The sequence below is a fragment of the Lotus japonicus genome, chromosome 2 (genome assembly GCF_012489685.1).
Source record: "Lotus japonicus ecotype B-129 chromosome 2, LjGifu_v1.2".
Lineage (NCBI taxonomy): Eukaryota > Viridiplantae > Streptophyta > Magnoliopsida > Fabales > Fabaceae > Lotus > Lotus japonicus.
Window position 1 is genome coordinate 74,495,506 of NC_080042.1, and position 19,391 is coordinate 74,514,896.

The 19,391-nt window shown below is 37.6% G+C and overlaps 3 protein-coding genes across 13 annotated transcripts; 1 reads left to right on the forward strand and 2 right to left on the reverse strand.

The window, feature by feature from the left end:
* Positions 1-662: 662 nt before the first annotated feature.
* LOC130739514 (uncharacterized) lies at positions 663-3,109 on the forward strand. Its single transcript, XM_057591828.1, has 2 exons — positions 663-1,767; positions 1,963-3,109. Exons 1-2 carry the CDS (start codon positions 755-757, stop codon positions 2,753-2,755), a joined length of 1,806 nt encoding a protein of 601 aa, XP_057447811.1. The 5' UTR covers positions 663-754; the 3' UTR covers positions 2,756-3,109.
* A 580-nt stretch (positions 3,110-3,689) lies between these two features.
* LOC130739512 (putative pentatricopeptide repeat-containing protein At1g12700, mitochondrial) lies at positions 3,690-9,611 on the reverse strand. 6 transcript variants are annotated; one of them, XM_057591826.1, is made up of 3 exons: positions 7,524-9,611; positions 6,684-6,889; positions 4,739-5,742 (listed from the first exon to the last, which is right to left on the reverse strand). In XM_057591826.1, the coding sequence occupies exon 1, from the start codon at positions 9,366-9,368 to the stop codon at positions 7,632-7,634; it is 1,737 nt and encodes a 578-aa protein (XP_057447809.1). In that variant the 5' UTR covers positions 9,369-9,611; the 3' UTR covers positions 4,739-5,742; positions 6,684-6,889; positions 7,524-7,631. The 6 variants fall into 6 exon arrangements, with proteins under 6 accessions (XP_057447808.1, XP_057447809.1, XP_057447807.1 ...); XM_057591824.1 differs by having other exon boundaries at positions 6,684-7,256; XM_057591822.1 differs by having other exon boundaries at positions 7,046-9,611.
* A 2,783-nt stretch (positions 9,612-12,394) lies between these two features.
* LOC130739515 (putative pentatricopeptide repeat-containing protein At1g12700, mitochondrial) lies at positions 12,395-16,984 on the reverse strand. 6 transcript variants are annotated; one of them, XM_057591831.1, is made up of 5 exons: positions 16,713-16,984; positions 14,744-16,625; positions 14,201-14,439; positions 13,801-13,904; positions 12,395-13,140 (listed from the first exon to the last, which is right to left on the reverse strand). In XM_057591831.1, exon 2 carries the CDS (start codon positions 16,569-16,571, stop codon positions 14,796-14,798), a length of 1,776 nt encoding a protein of 591 aa, XP_057447814.1. In that variant the 5' UTR covers positions 16,572-16,625; positions 16,713-16,984; the 3' UTR covers positions 12,395-13,140; positions 13,801-13,904; positions 14,201-14,439; positions 14,744-14,795. The 6 variants fall into 6 exon arrangements, with proteins under 6 accessions (XP_057447814.1, XP_057447815.1, XP_057447812.1 ...); XM_057591832.1 differs by having other exon boundaries at positions 14,201-14,471; XM_057591829.1 differs by having other exon boundaries at positions 14,201-14,443; positions 16,713-16,983.
* Between the last annotated feature and the right edge of the window lie 2,407 nt (positions 16,985-19,391).

Genomic DNA, 19,391 nt, shown 5'->3' on the forward strand with positions numbered 1-19,391 from the left:
AAACTATTATGGACTTTCTAATATTGTTATCAATTAATATAAATGTAGTCAATTATTATTATTATTAAAAATTCTCCTCAAATTGTAATTCATAATTAGAAATGAAATAATGTTAATAAATATGATAAAATGAAAATTTTAAAAATTAATAATTAATATAGAAAATTAATAAAGTAGATACAATTTTTTCTAAATTTTTTATTTTATCATTTAATGTATTTAATACAAATAATTTTTTTATTCCTTAATTTATTTAATGCAAATGTTCAAGTCTCTCTTATATATATATATATATATATATATATATATTGATTGATAAGTCATACAATTTCTTTGGTAAAAATAATTTATACACTTTTAGATAAACATAAACTTCTTTCAAAAAAAGGATAAACATAAACTAAATTTGAAAAAAAAAAAAGACAACATCAAATAACATTAATTTATTTTTCTAAGAATAATTAATTGAAGAATCAAGTCACTAGCAGATAAATATATTTTATTGTAATAGATAAGGGAAAGTTAAAAAAAAAACATCAGCAAGAACAAAATCTTTATCAAAATCAAAAATCAACAAAAGCACCAATAAATTAATAATATCCTAAAAAATCAACAATTAAAAAAACCACACTTTTAATTATTATTATTGCAAAATTCAAAGTAGAGACTTACAACTTACAGTTAAGGTAAGGCACGACTTTTTGTTCTCTCTTTCTCACAATCCACCTCACCAAAAACCTCTCCGCCACCACCCATGGAGGCGCAACCCACTCCTCCGCCGATCTACCCAGACTCCACAAACTCCTCCCCCCGCTCCCGCAACACCGACTCATGGGACGACCCCTACCCTTCTCCTGCAGCCACCACCACCAAGCTCCGCCTGATGTGCAGCTACGGCGGCCACATCGTCCCCCGCCCTCACGACAAGTCCCTCTGCTACGTCGGCGGCGACACCCGCATCCTCGTGGTGGATCGTACCACCTCCCTCTCTGACCTCTCAGCGCGACTCTCCAAGACGCTCCTCAAGGGTCGACCGTTCGTTCTCAAGTACCAGCTCCCGAACGAGGACCTTGATTCCCTCGTCTCCGTTACCACCGATGAAGACCTCGAGAACATGATCGACGAGTATCTCAACCGGAACCCCTCACGAATTCGCCTCTTTCTGTTCGAGGCTGCGCCGGGAACACCCAAGTCGGAGGAGTGGTTCATGAGCGCGTTGAGCAGAGGTATGCCGGATTCTGCTTCCGTCAATTCCCTCCTCGGGCTGGATGATGACGCTGCTGCTGCGCCGGCGCATGGGAAGAATTCGAAGCAGGAGGTTCAGTCGGTGCCGGATTCTCCTATGCTGGGGACGAATTCGTCTTTTGGCTCTTCTTCTTCGTCGCCGTCGGCGGTGAATTTGCCGCAGATTAAGGTTCGTGTGGAGGAAGGTGGTAGTGGTGGTGGTGGTGGTGTGAATAGGGTGCAGGATCAGAAGGGGGTGGGAATTGAGGAGCAGTTTGCTCAATTGGGTGTTGGTGGGGCGAGGCAGAAGCCAGGTGAGGGGTTTGCTGCGCTCTCTTCGCCACCAGCGGCGGTTGCGGCTGTTGTCTCCGATGAAGAGAGATCGGAGCATGGGGTCCCTGTGGGGCATAGGCAACCACAACAGCAGGTTCAGACTCAAACTACACAGACACAGGTGCAGTCACAATCTCAGGGTCAGGTTCCCCAATTTCAGCAGAATTCAACTGGTTTTGTTGATTTGACTTCCCCTAATTCAGTTGCAAGGTATTTTCAGATTCCTTTGCTCTTTCATTTTTATCTCTATGTGGATTGAAGTCATTAGATTAGATTAGATTCAATGATTGTTTTGTATCATATCATATTTTTGGTTTGATTGTATATGCAGGGTGCTAGTTCATTTACCTCTTTGTTCTCTTGGTTGAAAGACAGATTTGTAATTGTTTCACTTATATTATGCAGTGATAATAGTTTTGTAAATGCGATGCCATTTCTGAAACCTGTGATCTATCAAGACCAAGTTCATATTCAATCTGGAACTTCACGGGTTCATACTCCTCCCCCTGTTGATCCCAATTTGTCTGATCGGATCCAGATTCATCAGCAACATGTTCATGACCCCGGATTTGTGTTGCAACAACAGCAGTTTGATCAACAGCGGTTGTTTGATCATCAGCAGCAGCAGGCAAAACAGCAATTTGATCATCAGCAGCAGCAGGCTCAACAGCAGCAACAGCAATTTGATCAACAGCAGCTGTTTGATCATCAGCAGCAGCAGGCTCAACAGCAGCAACAGTTTATGCAGGGATCGCGTGTAATTCAACAGACCCCTGCATACTATCCTGTGTATCAGCAGCAGCAGGTTCATCCCCAGCATCACCATCTGGTTGATCAACAATACCAAGTTTATTATGTGCCTGCGAGACAGGCCCAAGCATATAACTTGCCGGCGCAGCATGCTAATGTTGGTGAATCTGCCACAAATATCTCTCCTAGTGCTGCTCCATCATCTGCTGCTTATAATCCCCTGAGAAATGCTCCCTTGCCTCAGTTTGTTCAGATTCCTACTGGTCAGCATCAGCAGCCGCAACAACAATATGTTGCTTACTCTCAGATTCATCATCCTTCTCAGTTCATGACCCCAAATTCTGCACCACCTTCGAATTATGTTTATGACTTTGCGGATCCTGCTTATGCTCAAATGCTGTATACTCAACCTTTGGCACCCCCATCCCAACACACTAACAGACCATGATGCCTGCTGCCAGATGATTCTGCTCAGCTTCTTCCTTTGGACCGCAACGTGGAGCTGCAGGTAAGAACTTCACAGCCATTATATAACAGTCTCTGAAAAAGAAAAGGATAGAAGTGAAGAAAAGGATGGAGGGAGAAACAATTTTGAAGAAATGGGTTTGGTCCCCTTATTATTGTTCTGTTGTAAGCTATTATGTCCTTGGTCGTGCTTGTTTTTGATATGTGTGTTTATGATAGATAATAAAGAAACTGTGATTATCATTTACTTCTGTAGCTTATACATCATGATTTATAATGTACAAGTTCAAGACTCAAAACATTATATTTGTGAAATTAGAATTATCCATTGCTGAAATGATGTAAATTAGCTGTCAAGGTTTTCGGCTCTGATCTGAAATTCATGGTCCATGAAAAGAACTCTCATCAAAACTTTTCATCATGACAACTGCAATACGTGTGGCCATTTTAAGTACTGGACTAGGACGCTAGGACCTTGTATATGGTCCTTTGGTTTATATGACCTCAACATGGAGGACCACAAGGTTGCAACTTTCATTCGTCCTTGATTCTTTTCCCTTTGAGAATTACTTTTTTTAACATAGTAATAGTGTGATGACTAGTGAGTAGTGACTTTGTGAATTGTATTCAGCTTTATTTACTTATTTTTTGAACCATGTTAATCCTATTTGAGCCGGGTAGGGACACTATTGGGCAGCAAAACTCTCCATACTAAGATTTATACAGCTGCATCAACCTAAGACCTCTGTTTAAGCTAAAACAATCACGTGCCAGTTGATTTACATGTTGAATAGAATTATTTGGGCATATACATAAACATAAATTTTAATCATATATATTATATTTAAATGGATTAAATGTTTAAATTTTCATTAAATCTAAATATGAATTGAAAAATGTGAATGGCCTTCCACACATTATCATGAATTGAAAACTTCCATTACGAGCCTTTTTATTTGTTCAATTCCTTACGAGCTTATTAGTCACATTGTATAAACTTATTGGTCTAAACTCCTTCAAGTGGAAAAGGTGATCCACTTTAGGAATCATAACCACTATGGTTTTCGCTAAGCTTGCTTCAAGATTACCAATGCTGAACACCTTTGCGATCATCCTCCAATTACCAATACCATCTCCAACAATATCCAAGTACTTCTTGAAGAAAAATGGTTGAAAACATCCAACGCTAGAGCTCTTCCTTTGAAAGATTCAATTGACATCAAAGCATTCTTGACCTCTTCCTTTTATACAGGACTAATGAGCTCCTTTTTCCCGTCCTCCTCTAGCTTGGGAGTAGAATAGAGTGGCATATTTACTTGACGAGAGAAGGTTTCTTGACAGAAAAAAAATCATAGAAAACTTCCGCACCCCTGATTCCCTGAATGAAGCTCCTAATAATTTGAACGCAGGCATCATTGAGCTTCAACCTATTTCTTCGCAATTGAAATAAAGATTGTATTTGTCTTGTGGATTTGTTTCTGCAAAAAAATAAAATAAAAATAGAACAACGACTTTTCAGTAATGAAAACAACTTTGTCACCAATACTCTTCAATATGCTACCTATAAATAGACAACCACCCTCCACAAATGAATCGACAAAACAAAATCATATTGTCAATGTAAAGGTTGCACCAATCATGGTACATTTTTTTTGGACAGCAAAACAATATATTACTTTAGGTATGAGGAATACCTCAACCCATATACATAGATCAGTTTACATCACCTGCCAAGTACAATTTCAGCTAATAGCTTCCAAAGAAATACTAGGACTCACAGACCAATCATAAAATGAAGACTTGAAGTTAACCTTAGATTTCAGGCAATTCCAAGATCTAAATTTAATTAAATCAACTACCGTATCAACATTAGTATCCTCATCATGAAATAATATATTATTCCTATGCAACCACAGGGATCAAATAGTAGCAGCCCAAACAGCCAACCAAACCAATTGTTTATTACCTTTGAATAACCCATGGCCATGTTGTTGGAAATGAGCCTTGCATTGTATGGGCAGTACAGTAGCCAATCTCACCCAGTCATAGCATTCCAACCAAACAGCCATATCAACCTTGCAGGAAAGTAAAAGATGACTTGAAGTCTCCTCCCCTTCTTGAGATAGACAGGAAATACAACCTGGTTCTGTTTGAACAATAATATTTTTCCTTAAATTCTCTCTAGTTTGGTCCTATCCAGAAAGACCCGCCAAACAAATGCTAATACATTAGATGGCCCCGAAACCTTCCACAAGCTTCTAAATAAGCCATTATAAGCCATTATTTTGTCTAGCTGGAAGCCAATATCCTGCATCAGTTTTTTCAACATTTGATTTTCCTATGCCAAAACTTCTCTCGTCCACTTAAACTTTCATTCCCACCCTCCTTCTACCCACTTCCCCATTTCTTCCACAGAACACTGCTGCTGTACAGAAACAACAAACAGCCTATGATATCGTTCTTGTTTTTAAACTTCCTTCTTCTCCCACCCACTTATCCTGCCAGAACAGAACCTGACTTCCATTACCCAGTTTTCTGCTCATATTCTCCTCAAACCATCCTCTCATACCCCCACAACCCTTCCCTAAGTCCCGTCACCAAACAGAATCCTTGTCGAACTCCATTTCATTGCCATTCTCCTTAAACACCCCATACTTGAGCTTTTAGAACCCTACTCCACAAGCTTCCTTGCTCCCTCAAAAGCCTACACCTCCACTTCCCCAAAACTTTGATTCCCCCCCCCCCCCTCTTGCTAGGATCTACACACCTCCTATTTTACCCATGCTATTTTTTCCCTCCCTCCCCAAAGAAAATCTTTCTGAATCATTTTAATTAGGCAACACACTCTTCATTAGGCAGATTCTCCACCAAAATGACAATGATTTTTGTTTCCAAGAAGCTAATCTCTTCTTCATTCTACTAATCAGTGGATCCCATGTTGCCGCTTTTCTTGGATTAGCACAGGCATCCCTAAATAAACAAAAGGGATGTTTGTGATTTTACAATTGAGTAAGGATACAAACTTCTGCATTTCTCCTCTTACAACAGATATACCAGCCAGCTTACTCTTATGAAAATTAACCATAAGACCTAAACCTTAAACTCTGACCAATTCATGGTACATGTTTTAATACCATTCATGAATTACGAATAAAATTTGAAATTTTGAATTAGCCAGCTTAACCATAAGACCTAAACTCTAACCAATTCATGGTACATGTTTTAATACCATTCATGAAGTATGAATAAAATTTGAAGTTTTGTATTAGTCATCAGTTCAGAATTGCAAACCCATCAATAGTCTTAAATAATAATTATGTAACTTTAATATTTTGTTCTAATAATAATAAGAATAATAATAATAATAATGATAATATATTGATTGTATACAATTGACTCTTTAATTTAAAAAATGTTATTTATATGTAGAAATTAATATCTATTTGGCACTACAGCTTCTTTCGCAGAGACGAAACAAAAGAATAATTGTTTTAAACTCTTTCAATTCTTCATTCCTTCAATTGCAAAAATAGCGCCAAAATCAAAAGAAAATGTTAAATACACTTCTAACAAAAGTGCAATCTTTTGACCAAAAAAAAAAGAAAGAAAAGTGCAATTATATACCTCAATTTTCAATTCTAGAAATTGATTACGATGGTTAAACAAAGACAACTTAACAAAGTTTTTTAGAACATTAAAATTTAGGGGCGAAAGATTACAGTTTACACCATAACAAGTTCAGAGGACCGCACAGACCACTTAAAAAGCTACTTTAAGATGCAAACCAAACCAAAGACCTGTGAGTCAGCACAATTTAGACCTACTAGCAGAACTAACCCTCATTGGCAGAGTACATAATTTCTATTAATTAAAGCTAAAAAGTAACAACTATAAAGATAAATCAGTTATACCTTAGCTGATGTTATCCTCCTAAAGCATGAGAATGCTGATGTTTCTAATGAAACCAGAAGCTTGCAGGAGAATTTCCCCATCCATTCCAGGGCTCCACTTAATACCTGGAAGATAGCCCCCGAAAGAACTGTGCTGTTGCTAATTAGAATAAATAACTCTTTGTCTAATTTTGCTATGTCTGCCCTCTGCCGTAAACAACTCTCAACTGGCAAATCAAATTCATAGATAAATTAACTTCAAAACAAATGGATTAGATTGTTTTTTCACTGTTATCAATTGTATATGGTCCAAATTGTTCAATTACGAGCAATCACAACTGAATGTCACCTGAACTAATGATGTAAAAGAAGAGTATATGTACCATGATACTCCTTTTCTTTGTTCTGTATTTCCTTTTCTTTCAGATGGGATCTGAACCATCCCAATAATTTCCTCTAACTAGAAAGAGCCACAATGAGCTTCACCACCCATCCTTCCTACCATATCTCTAAATTAAATATTCTCCACTACTACTCAGTCTGATACCTTTTCAAATGATGTTGTTCACTTGTTCCCATGCTTTTCTCTGTTCTCTACCTTGAAGAAACAATTAATTAAAAAAGGACCTAAATTGGCAGCTGAAAATATATAGCTAAACCTTGGACATGAATTTTCTGTTGATGAAACCTAAAACAAAGAGGAACTGAGAAGTACTAAGAATTAGAAAATCAAATAGGTGAGAATTTTTGGGATAATTTGTCTATAATGTATCTAACTAAAATTACACATCCTAAAATCCAAACATTGTTTATTGGATGATTAAAATCAAGCAAAGCAAAGAAATGGTAGAAGATAAATACCAAAACCTGGTGTATTTAGAGTCCGACTCTACCAACAGCTTGGTCCTCAAAAAAATTGAGATTTTGAATACATTGAGATTATACTCCATCAAATTTCTGCAAGAACTCTTAAAATGTATTATCTGCTTTATTACCAGAGAAGAAGTTGATAAGCAATTCTGTGGTGGTAGCATCCGCAGAAAATCCTTTGCCTTTCATTAGTTGAAGGTATTTTTCCGACCGTGAAATATCACCTCTTCGCAGCAATCCTTGTACAAAAAGATTATAAGTACAATCATTAGGGGGACAGCCCTTCTCTTCCATATCCATCAGTAACTGTTCTGCATCATCCAATAATCCTTCTCTACATAGACCTTGAACCATTATGGTATAAGTAAAAACATCAATTTTCAACCCTTTAGCTTGCAGACCAGAAAAGAATTCCCGTGCATCTTTCAGTCTTCCATAACTGCACAACCCGTCAAGCATAATACTATAAATTGTAATATGGCGATCCAAATTCATCTTTTCCAATTCCCTATACAATGATACTGCCTCGGGATAAAAATGACATTTAAATAGTCCATCCAATATAATGGCATAAGTTATGCGATCGGGAAGTTGGCCATGCTTTTGCATTGTAGAAATCAATTCTTTTGCAGCTAGAGGCATCCCAGCTTTGCAAAATCCACCAACAAGAGCATTCCAAGTGCAAATGTCCGGAGTTAATCCTTTATTAACCATCTCACCCAAAAGAGACATAGCCTTATCCATTTTCTTAATCTTACACCACCCGTGGATTAATGTATTGTAAGTTACAGTGCTTGGCAAGCAACCCTTGTAAATCATGCTATCATAAACTTTCATGGCATCCTGCATTTGATCTTGCAAGCAATGAGCATTAATCAATGAATTATAGGTGAAAACATTAGGCTCCACCCCAACACGAGCCATGAAACCCATTAACCTTTCAGCCCTTGCAATCATCCCTTCTTTGCAATAATTGTCAACTATAGCCGAGAACGTGTGCACATCAGGCATGATTCCCTTTTTCAACATCTGATCCAGTAGAATTACAGCATCTTTCCCTCTACTACAATGAAAAAGTCCTCTAGTTAAGCAATTGTAGGTGACAACATCAGGCTGAATACCTTTCCCAGTCATTTCTGACCACAAACCCAAAGCCTCATTCACCAACCCATCTTTGCAAAGACTATCCATAATCGCAGTGTAAACCGGCACATCGAATTTAAAACCTCTTCCTTCCACCTTCTTGAAATACCCAATAGCAGCAGATGTATTCCCAACCTTACACAACCCATTAATTATCGCTCCGTGGGTGTAACTATTACATCGATACCCCATCTCATCCATACGCATAGCTAACCCTAATGCTTGTTCCACATTCCCTTCCGCGCAAAGCCCGTTAACAATGGTAGTAAGAGTCACAATATCAGGTTCCAACCCCATTTTGAACATAAGCCCTAAAACACAAAACCCTAAATCGGTGCGGCTCAATCGACACAGACAATTGATGACAATGGTGAAGGTAAACGAATCAGCTTCGATACCCAGTGAATGCATGCGTTTGACTAAGGAAATGGCAGTGGTGTAGTGTTTCATTTTCACAACGAGGTTGATCAAAACGGTGAATTCTTTGATATTGGGGAAAGGATTGATTGCTGCCATTTTGTTGAAGAAATCGACAGCAGCATCGACAGTTTTGAGATCTCTCATGGAACTCAATAACTCTCTTCGCTTCGGCGTGGAAGATGAATAGCGAGGGGAAAGCGATGATGATGGGTGGTGAAGAAGGTGTTGAAAGAGGGGGAAGAAATCAACATAGGTGGTTCTTCTTCGCAACATCGCTAATGAGAAAGCATGAAAAGGAAAACCATACCAATGAAGCTGTGAGTGTGGTGATGAGACGCCGGAAGCGGCAGTGGATCAGAGAGAGTGTTTGAATTTGGCCGGGGAATGTTGAATCGATGGCGGAGGAGACGGTGGCTGGCGGTGGCGTGAGAATTAAGAGGGCAAAGATGTTTGAAGCAGAATGAAACTTATCAGTTCTAGTGGTGTGACGATGAAGGTTGAAGTACCAAGTAGTACTTTTTAACTACTGTCTACTGCAATTTAATATGGAAGCTAAATATATACATAGATAAGAAAAATATACATTGCATTAACCATTTCATATTTGCAAAATGCAATTTTTTTTTGGCTTAAAAGCACATTTGGTCCCCCACGAATGAGATTTGTGCAAAATGAGTCCCTAAACTATTTTTTTAGCATTCTCAGTCCCCCACGTTATCTCCCGTTACCAGTTTTGATCCTTATCGTTTTTCTGTCAAAAATCTAACGATTTTTGGAAAATCTAAAAACATTCATGCACTATTTTATCTTCTTCATACATCATTCTATGCTCTTCATACGTTCTTCAACATTTTTCCAGAAAGAATGGAAAAGTGGGAAAGAAAAAAAAACAAAATTCATAAAGCCATAACCCCACCCTAAATCTCCAACAACGTCAAAACTCCAACAACATCAAAACCCCAAACCCAAAATCTCTTTCTCAAGAGCCACCACCTCATCTCCAGATCCAAAATCTGAGCTGCCAACCTCAACCACCACAACACGTCCTCTTCTCCTTCCTTCCATAGCAGCCTTCTAACATCCAACCTTCAAAGCTCCTGCTCCTCTTCTCATAGGAACCACGACCACTTCTCTCCCCCGAATCACCACCACAGCCGCCTCCTCTATCCAAATCGCATCGCCGCTGCTCCGTATTCCCCTTTCCAGCGCCGTCGAGACCTCACTCAGCCACCTTCGACCCAAATCGCGGCCTTCTCTCTCGTTAATGGTGTTTTATTTCGAGTTTTCTTTTCAGATCTGGATGGTGGGTTTGGTGTAGGTTGAGGATGAGTTTCCAGATCTGCTTTGCTGTCTCGTTTTTGGCTCCATTACGAGGATTTGCTATTATGACTTTTTGTGACAATCTGACTTGGCATCATCTTTTGGGATTTGGATGCTTGCCGATTTGTTTTTTGGTTGAGTTATGATTTTTTTGCTGCTGTTTGTGTTCCACAAATTGGGATGTTTTGCTGCAGTTTGTGTCCATGAATTGGGGTTTGTGATTTGGGATGAGGAAACCCTAGATCTGGTTCTGAGCATGAGTTTCTGATCATTGATTTTAAGGTTTTTGGTGAATTAAATGGAAGAAAGGGTTGTGATGATGAATTATTTTATTTTCTGGATTTAATGTTGGAGAAGATGATGAACATGAAGGAGGATGGAGATGAAGATTCAAGATTATTTTAATTCTAATTAAATTTATCAATTTAAATATTATTAAAAAATTCCACATAGGCAAAAACCGTTAGTTTTCTAACGAAAAAGATAAAAGGGACCAAAACTGATGACGGAGTATAATGTTGGGGATCAATAATGCTATTTTTGAAGTTTAGGGACTCATTTTGCACGAAGCGCATTTGTGGGGGTCCAAAAATGCTTTTAAGCCTTTTTTTTTTAAATGGTAAAATGCAAATTGAAAAAATGATTACCGCAATCTTACTTGTCCGATATTGAATTTAGGCTTAATGGTCAAATTGATTCATGTGTTTGTAGTGACTTTGAATTTTAGTTCCTCCCCGGAAAAAACAAGCTGATATCTCCCTACAGTTGCAAGCATTTTGGTATTGTAATGTGCCATGGTGGGTAACATGGCAGTTGAGCAACTAACTTTTTCGAATTTTAGGCCTACAATTTTTTTTTTCTCCACTCAAAAAATCACTAATTCCTAATCTTATTTGAAATTTCAAAAATTCATCTTACCCAAAATTCATCATCTTCTCCCCATACCCCCACCATCCACACACATTTATCATCTTCTCTTCGATCCTCCATAACCACCACCTTCATCATCTTCTCCCCCGCCCCACCATGACCACCCCCGTCTTCATCTTCTACTCCCAGATCCCCACTGCATCCCGAAAATAAAAAAAATCACAAAAAATGTAAAACATAGTTTTTGAATATCGCAGAAATTGAGTTTCCAAGTATTTTCCTTTTTTGTTACAAAAACGATAGAATAGAGAGAAAGCATCTCCAGATTATTAGACAGGGCGTCAGTTGCATGATGAGAAGACTATTAGAGATTTATTCCTTGGAATGAGTGCAAGGGGATCTCCTTAAAAAGGGTTGCTCACTTTTACTAGACGCAAGAGGATTCACACCCTCAACCTATGAGGGAAAAATTAAACCTGAAACTTGTGATAAGTTGTGCTAACCTAAGTTGGCAGTATTTTCCCTTTTATTTGTTAGGCGTTGATAAGTTATAATTCACACTAAAATAATATTAGTCCGAGACATAAATGCAAAGGTTGGGTTGGGTAACTGGGGAAGAAGCTGCAATTTGGAGATTTTGGAGAATGGAGGAGGAAGAGGAGAAGACAGGGAAGGGGTGTGGTGGTTGGGTTAGCTTTGGAAGGGGCAATGTTGTTAGGTTAGAGGAGGGATGATGATGAAGAGGAAAAATTAGAAATTGGGGTTTTGAAATTAAGATTAGAAAATGGGGGGGGGGGGAGAGGAGGAAGAGTAGTGGTAGTTTTGAGAGAGAGAATGCAAGCTTTTGGAATTTCTGAGTAAGATGATGAATTTCTAAAATGAGGAATTGGTGATTTTTTAGTGGAGAAAAAAATACTTTTATTGGTTGATTAAGTTTTTGATCTCTTTAAAATTATAAAATGTTGGTTTTAGTTCCTCAACTGACATGTCACACACCATGTTAACATGCCACATTACCTTGCCGCACATATGGCAAGGATACCATTCTCAGGGAAAGCCTAAAATTGGGTATTTCTCTAAAAACTGGTGTTTTTGCAACTTTATTCAGATTAGAGACCAAAATCAAACTTCGCTTACTACAAAGGGAACATAAACTTAAAATATAATAAATAAAATTACATAGTACAAATGTCCAAAGACACTTGGTAACATCATACAATTGATTATACTTCATTTACCTCTTTGTTTTCTTGATTGAAAGATTGATTTGTTATTGTGTCACATGTTCTGCAGTAACAAATGTCTTTTAACTGCAGTGTCATACCCGAAACCTGTAATCTATCAAGACCAAGTTCAAATTCAATCTGGAACGGGTTATTACCAGCACAACTATCTCTTCTAGCTAGTCAAATGCTGCTCCATCATCTGCTGTTTATAACAATTCCCTGAGAAATGTTCCCTTGCCTCAGTTTGTTAGATTCCTACTAGTGAGCAGCATCAGTAACAATATCTTGTCAGCAAGACAGGCCCAAGCATATAACTTGTCAGCGCAGCATGCTAATGTAGGTGAATCTGCCACAACTATATCTTGAAGTGCGGCTCCATCATCTTCCGCTTACAACCTCCTAAGAAATGCTCCCTTGCCTCAGTTAGTTCAGATTCCTACTAGTCAGCATCAGCAGCAACAATATGTCGCTTACTCACAGATTCATCATCCTTCAAATTATGTTCCTGACTCTGCGGATTCTGCTTATGCTCAAATGCTTTATTCTCACCCTTTGGCACCCCCATCCCAAGACAATAACAAACCATGATGGCTTCTGCCAGATGATTCTGCTCAGCTTCTTCCTTTGGACTGCAACATGGAGCAGCAGTAAGAACCTCAGCCATTTTGAAAACACTACTCATGTGTCATTTCAAGATCTATCCACAGATAAATGAATTATAAATAAAAATTTGAAAATATAAAACTAGTTATCTAGACATGAGTGCAAACTTGTATATTATAGTCTACATTAACATTTTGTTATGCATTTTACAGTAATAATATGTATTGACTTGTAGACTAATATTGTCGATTCTTTGATTTAAAAATAAATTATTGGTAGATATGAATATTTCTTATGGCACTACAACTTCTTTTAGATAGACAAAACAAATGAATAATTGTTTTAACCCTTAATTTTTCATTCCTTCAATTACAAAAATAAGGCCCAAATCAAAAGAAAAGAACATACTTCTAAGAAAAGTGCAATCATGTATCCTTCAATTTTTAATCGTAGAAATTGATTAAGATGGTTCAACACAGACAGCTTAGCAAAAATTTAGTCCATAAAAATTTAGGGTAAGGGAAGGTTACTCCATTACAGCACAGACCAATTTAAATGATACTCAGCTCAAACCGAAGACCTCTGAGTCAACACAATTAGACCTCCTAGTAGAACTAACCCTCAGTGGTAGAGTCCACAAGTTCTATTCATTAAAGCTAAAAACAACTAAGATAAATCAGCTATACCTCAGTGAAGCTATCTTCCTAAAGCATGGGAATGCTGATGTTTCTAACAAAACCAGAAACTTGCAGGAGAATTCCCCCAACCATTCCAGGGCTCTTCTTTATATCTGGAAGATAGCTCAGAAAGAACTGTGCTGTAAGTAATGATTAGAAAAAATAAAGCTCACTGTCTAATTTTTCTTTATCTGCAGTATGTATACAAGTACACAACTCAACTGGCATACCAAATTAACAAATAAATAGTATATAATAAGTAACACCAAGAGACAGAGATATATAGGAAGGATCTGATAGGACATTAATTGCAAAGAAAATGGATTAGATTGTCTAGTTTGTTGTCAGTTTGTTATTTATTGTATATGGTCAAAATTATTCAATACAAATAATCACACCTGAATGTTACCTGTATAATGGTGTAAAAGAAGAGCACAAGATCCATGACCCTCCCTTTTATTTGTTCTGTATTTCCTTTTCTTTCATATGTGGGTCTGAGCCTTCCCAATATTTTTCTCCATCCAGAAAGAGCTAACACAAGCTTCATCATCCGTCCATTCTATCATATATCCCTAAATTCAATCTTCTCCATTGATACTCAGTCTACTTCCTTTTCAAATTACTATGTTCCATGTTTTTCTCTGTTCTCTACCTTTAAGAAAAAAAAATTAAAATAGGACCTGAATTGGCAGCCGGAAATAATAGAAGTTAAATCTTGGACATGCATTTTCTTTTGATGAAACCTAAAACAAAGAGGAACTAAGAAGTGCTAAGAATTAGAAAATATAACAGGTGAGAATCTATGGGGATAGATATACATTTTGACCAAAAATATCTAACTGAAATACTAATCCTAACATGCAAACATTATTATTGTAATATTAAAGTCAAGCAAAGGAATGGCAGGAGAACTTATATAAAAATCTGGTGTATTTAGTTTGACTCTACTTACAGTTTCTTACAGCTTCGCCTTCAAGAAAATTGAGATTTTGAATACACTGAGATTATACCCCAACTAATTTCTGCAAAAACTCTTGAAATGCATTTTCTCCTTTAATACCAGAGAAGGAGCTGATAAGCAATTCTGTAGTGGTAGCATCTGCAGAAAAACCTTTGCCTTTCATTAGTTGAAGGTATTTTGCTGACCTTAAAATATCATATATTCGCAGTAATCCTTGAACCAAAACATTATAAGTACAAGCATTAGGGGGACAGCCATTCTCTTCCATATTCATCAGTAAGTCTTCAGCATCATCCAATAATCCTTCTTTACATAGGCCTTTAATCATTATTGTATATGTATAAACATTAATTTTCAAACCTTTAGCTGGTAGACAAGAAAAGAGTTCCCGCGCATCATTCAGTTTTCCAAAACTGCACATCCCATCAAGTACAATACTATAAATTAAAATATGACGATCCAAATTCATCTGTTCCAATGCCCTAAATAATGATATTGCCTCTGAATAAAAATTGCATTTGAATAGGCCATCCAAAATAATAGCATAAGTACGGAGATTGGGAAGTTGGCCATGCTTTTGCATTGTAAAAATCAATTCTTTTGCAGCTAGAGGTTTCCATACTTTGCATAACCCACCAATAAGAGCATTCCATGTGCAGATGTTTGGACTTAATCCTTTATTAATCATCTCACACAAGAGAGACATAGCCTTATTCATGTTTTTAATTTTACACCACCCATGGATTAATGACGTATAAGTTACAGTGCATGGCAAGCAACCCTTGCGAACCATCATATCAAGAACATCCATGGCCTCCTTCATTTGATTTTGCAAACAATGAGCATTAATCATTGCGTTATAGGTGAAATCATTAGGCTCCACTCCCATACGAACCATGAAACCTATTACACTTTCAGCCCTTGTAATCATCCCCTCTTTGCAAAAATTGTCAACGATAGCCGAGAAAGTTTGCACATCAGGCATGATTCCCTTTTTCATCATCATACCAAGTAGAATTGCAGCATCTTGCCATCTACCAAAATCACAAAGTCCTTTAATTAAGCAATTGTAGGTGACAAGAGTAGGTTGAATACCTTTACCAGTCATTTCTGACCACAAACCCAAAGCCTCAGGTACCAACCCATCCTTGCAAAGACCATCCATAATTGCACTATAAGCTACGACATTCAATTTGCAACCTCTTTTTTCCACCTTCCTTAGATACCCAATAGCGACAGAAGTATCACCTACCTTACACAATCCATTAATTATTGCTCCATGGGTGTAACTATCCGATTCATAGCCCATATTTTCGATACGCTCAGCTAACCCCAATGCTTGTTCCACATTGCCCTCCACACAAAGCCCGTTAACAATGGTGTTAATCGTCACTACCGTCGGCTCCAAACCAATTTTAAACATAAGCCCTAAAATCGATAACCCGAATACCGTTCGCTTCAATCGGCAGAGACAATTGACGACAATATTGAGGGTCCATGAATCAATTTTCACCCCCAACGAATGCATTCGTTTGATTAGCGAAATGGCGGTGGTGTAATGCTTCATCTTCACAACAATGCTGCACAAACAATTGAAGTCTTTGACAGATGGGAAAGGGTTCATTGCAACCATTTTGTTGAAGAAATCCAAAGCAGCATCGACAGTTTTGAGATCTCTCATGGAATTCAATAACTGCTCCCTGTTCCGCTTGGAAGATGAATATTGAGGGGAATGTAATGGGTGAAGAAGAAAGCTCCTAGGGTTTGAGAAAACGCCCAAATGTTGAAGGATTGGGAACCTTCTTCTTCGCAACAACATCACTAGGAGTTTCAAAACATTGAACCCTAACTTCGATTGTCGAAGAAGCTGGATCTGAAAACCACACGCGAGATGAAATTGATAGGATATCGATAGATTGAATTAGTTAATAATGATGAATCGTGGAGAGGAGAATCATACAAGTGATACTGCGAGTGCGACGAGGTTACGCCTCAAGCGGGCGGCGAGGTGGCTGGATTTGGCATGGGATGCTTGATCGATGGCGGCGGATACGGTGGTTGGTGGTGTCTGGCGGCGGCGGCAGGATCGTTTGAATTGGGCTCCGTGTGTGTGCAGGAAGGATGAAGCAGTACAATGGCAACAATAAGAATTTCAGTTTCTCTTTGTTTTACCTGAAAACAAGTTAAATTAACTTACTAACTAATTGTAAAATCAGAAAATATTCACTTAAGAGATGATTAATTTCACTCCCCTTCATTTTACTCAAAAAAAAAATTCACTCCCCTTCATGTTAATGGACATTAGATAAAATTAACAAAAAATGATGAAAAGATGTTATCAAGTCATAAAAAGAACTAAAATAATCTCAACCATGGTAATGACTATAATAAATTTTAAGGGAAGTTTTAAGGTAAACCATTTTTAAGTGGTTTTCTAATGATCCATTGTTAATAGTAGTTGATTCAGAAATCATGATCTTCAATAAAAAAATATATTATATCAATGATTCTTAATATGATCTTCATTTTCTCTTTTAGTCCTTCATTGACATAGACTTTGGTTTCGCCTGCAGCATCAGAGTCGCCTTTCAAACCACCTCTTTTTTTGCGGAAGGACCGGAAGAGACATCACACTTCCTTCTCTCACTTGGAGCTTCCTTGGGCTCTAGCACTTTAGACGTCTTCTACGAGGCAGCCCTGATCGATCCTCCTTTCTTATGTGTAGGCTGAGGCACGGTGGTCGAAGGAACCTCCATTAGAGAAAGATCCAAAATAGAACCGCTCCTTTGCAGTTGACGGGGGCGCATAAGTTCCTTATCGTAGAGAACGACATACTCGCTTCACATTTGCACGAGATAAAGTCATAGGCATTCAAAAGGAAAAGGAGTCATGAAGAAATCTACATGAAGGGCACCCCTACCAATAAGTGTCAGAACATTAGAAGGAAGGGCATCAAGGAGATCTACCTGAGAAATCGATCACCTGACCTCCCTCCATGAGCTTGAAACATTCCCTCAAGGTTGCAGGATCTTGGTCCACAAAATCACCAGTAATGCATGTCTTGAAGCTTTTAAGCTCATCTCCAATTACATGTATATCACAGAAGGAGGGAAAACATTTTGTTGCTTCGGACCGGAGACTATCTCAGATCTTGACACTCTAAGCATATCCTAATGCCTCAAATACTCGAACTCAGGGGCTAAGTTTATGTTATAAAATGATAGACTCAATACTTTGATTAAATATTGATTGTGTACTACGCGTATGAGAATAAGGATTCCTATATTCTAATTAAGGTAATATCAACTACTACCGGATAATATATGTTATATATGAACATATCTATATTATATCTTCATGTAATTCCCCACGAGTTTGTTACACCCTAGTGTATAGATACACATAGAGGCAATACACCTCAAGTACACACAACCTTATAAGCCTAACTCTTATTTCTCCCTCAACTTTGCTAATTTGAGTGGCAGTGGTACCCTCCTTCGGTGTCCACATGATTCCTGGATATGAGAAGATGAAGTCTCTTCCACAAAAGAGTGATCCAACGAAGTATCCCTTCCATATTGTTGTATTATTGTACGTCTTTACTCATTAGTAATATCTTACTGGAACAAGAGTAGATAAATCTAATTTTACAAGATGATGGAAGAGTAAGTGAAGATATAATTGATAATGGGACTTTACAAGAAGTGTGAAGGCAGATGATATATAATTTATTACCTGACGTCTGACGATAAAAGGCCCTAAACATCTCTTTATTTCCCAGCCATAATATAATTGATAATGGGACTATTTTTTTTTTATTAGGTGTAAAACAGATACTATGTAATCAGTCAAAAGCTTTGGCAGAAGGAGATGACAAATGGGGGAAAAAACTTTGGCAAAAATAGATGACAAATGGGGGAAAAAGTGACGCCAAAATTAATAGTTTGAATATTGAATCATTAGCATTAAATTCACAAGAAAGAGTGAACAGCTCAAACTGGTAGTCATTTTCAAATTTCCAAGTCAATATAAAGACTATTACTATAGGTCATTACCATTTCCCCTAAATTAGCGCCACATGGTTTGGTCATCCTAAAGTTCAATCACTGCTTACTTTATATAATGTGGGATCCCTCTTATCATCTGTAATTTGAACAAGCCATCCCTCCCCAGTGTTTTTTTTTTTTTTTTTTTTGGTTACAAATGGAAATGACCCTCCCCAGTGTTTAACAACAAATCACTAATATGAATAATGGCCTAAATAAAAATAATAGCTTTAAAATTTTGCAAATTCAACCATTTCTTGGTATAAATCATGTAGCATGCCACCATCTTCAAATGGTGATTATTCCGAATTTAATTACAGTTAAGACTCTTAATCTCTTTTTCTATGTGTATCGTGTCCGAACCCAAGAATTTTTCTCGCACACTCAGCCATTTCTTCTTATAATAATTTAATTTGCAACTTCTTTTACAACACTCTCATCCATCATTTAAGAAGTTAAATTTATCAAGCACAAAGAACACATTTTTGATCGATTAATGCAAAGTCATAGCTAAAGATAAACCAACCCTTTTTCTTCATTGGCTTCTTACTTTGAAAATGAAGGAGTGCCAATCTAGCCACACAACACTTTCG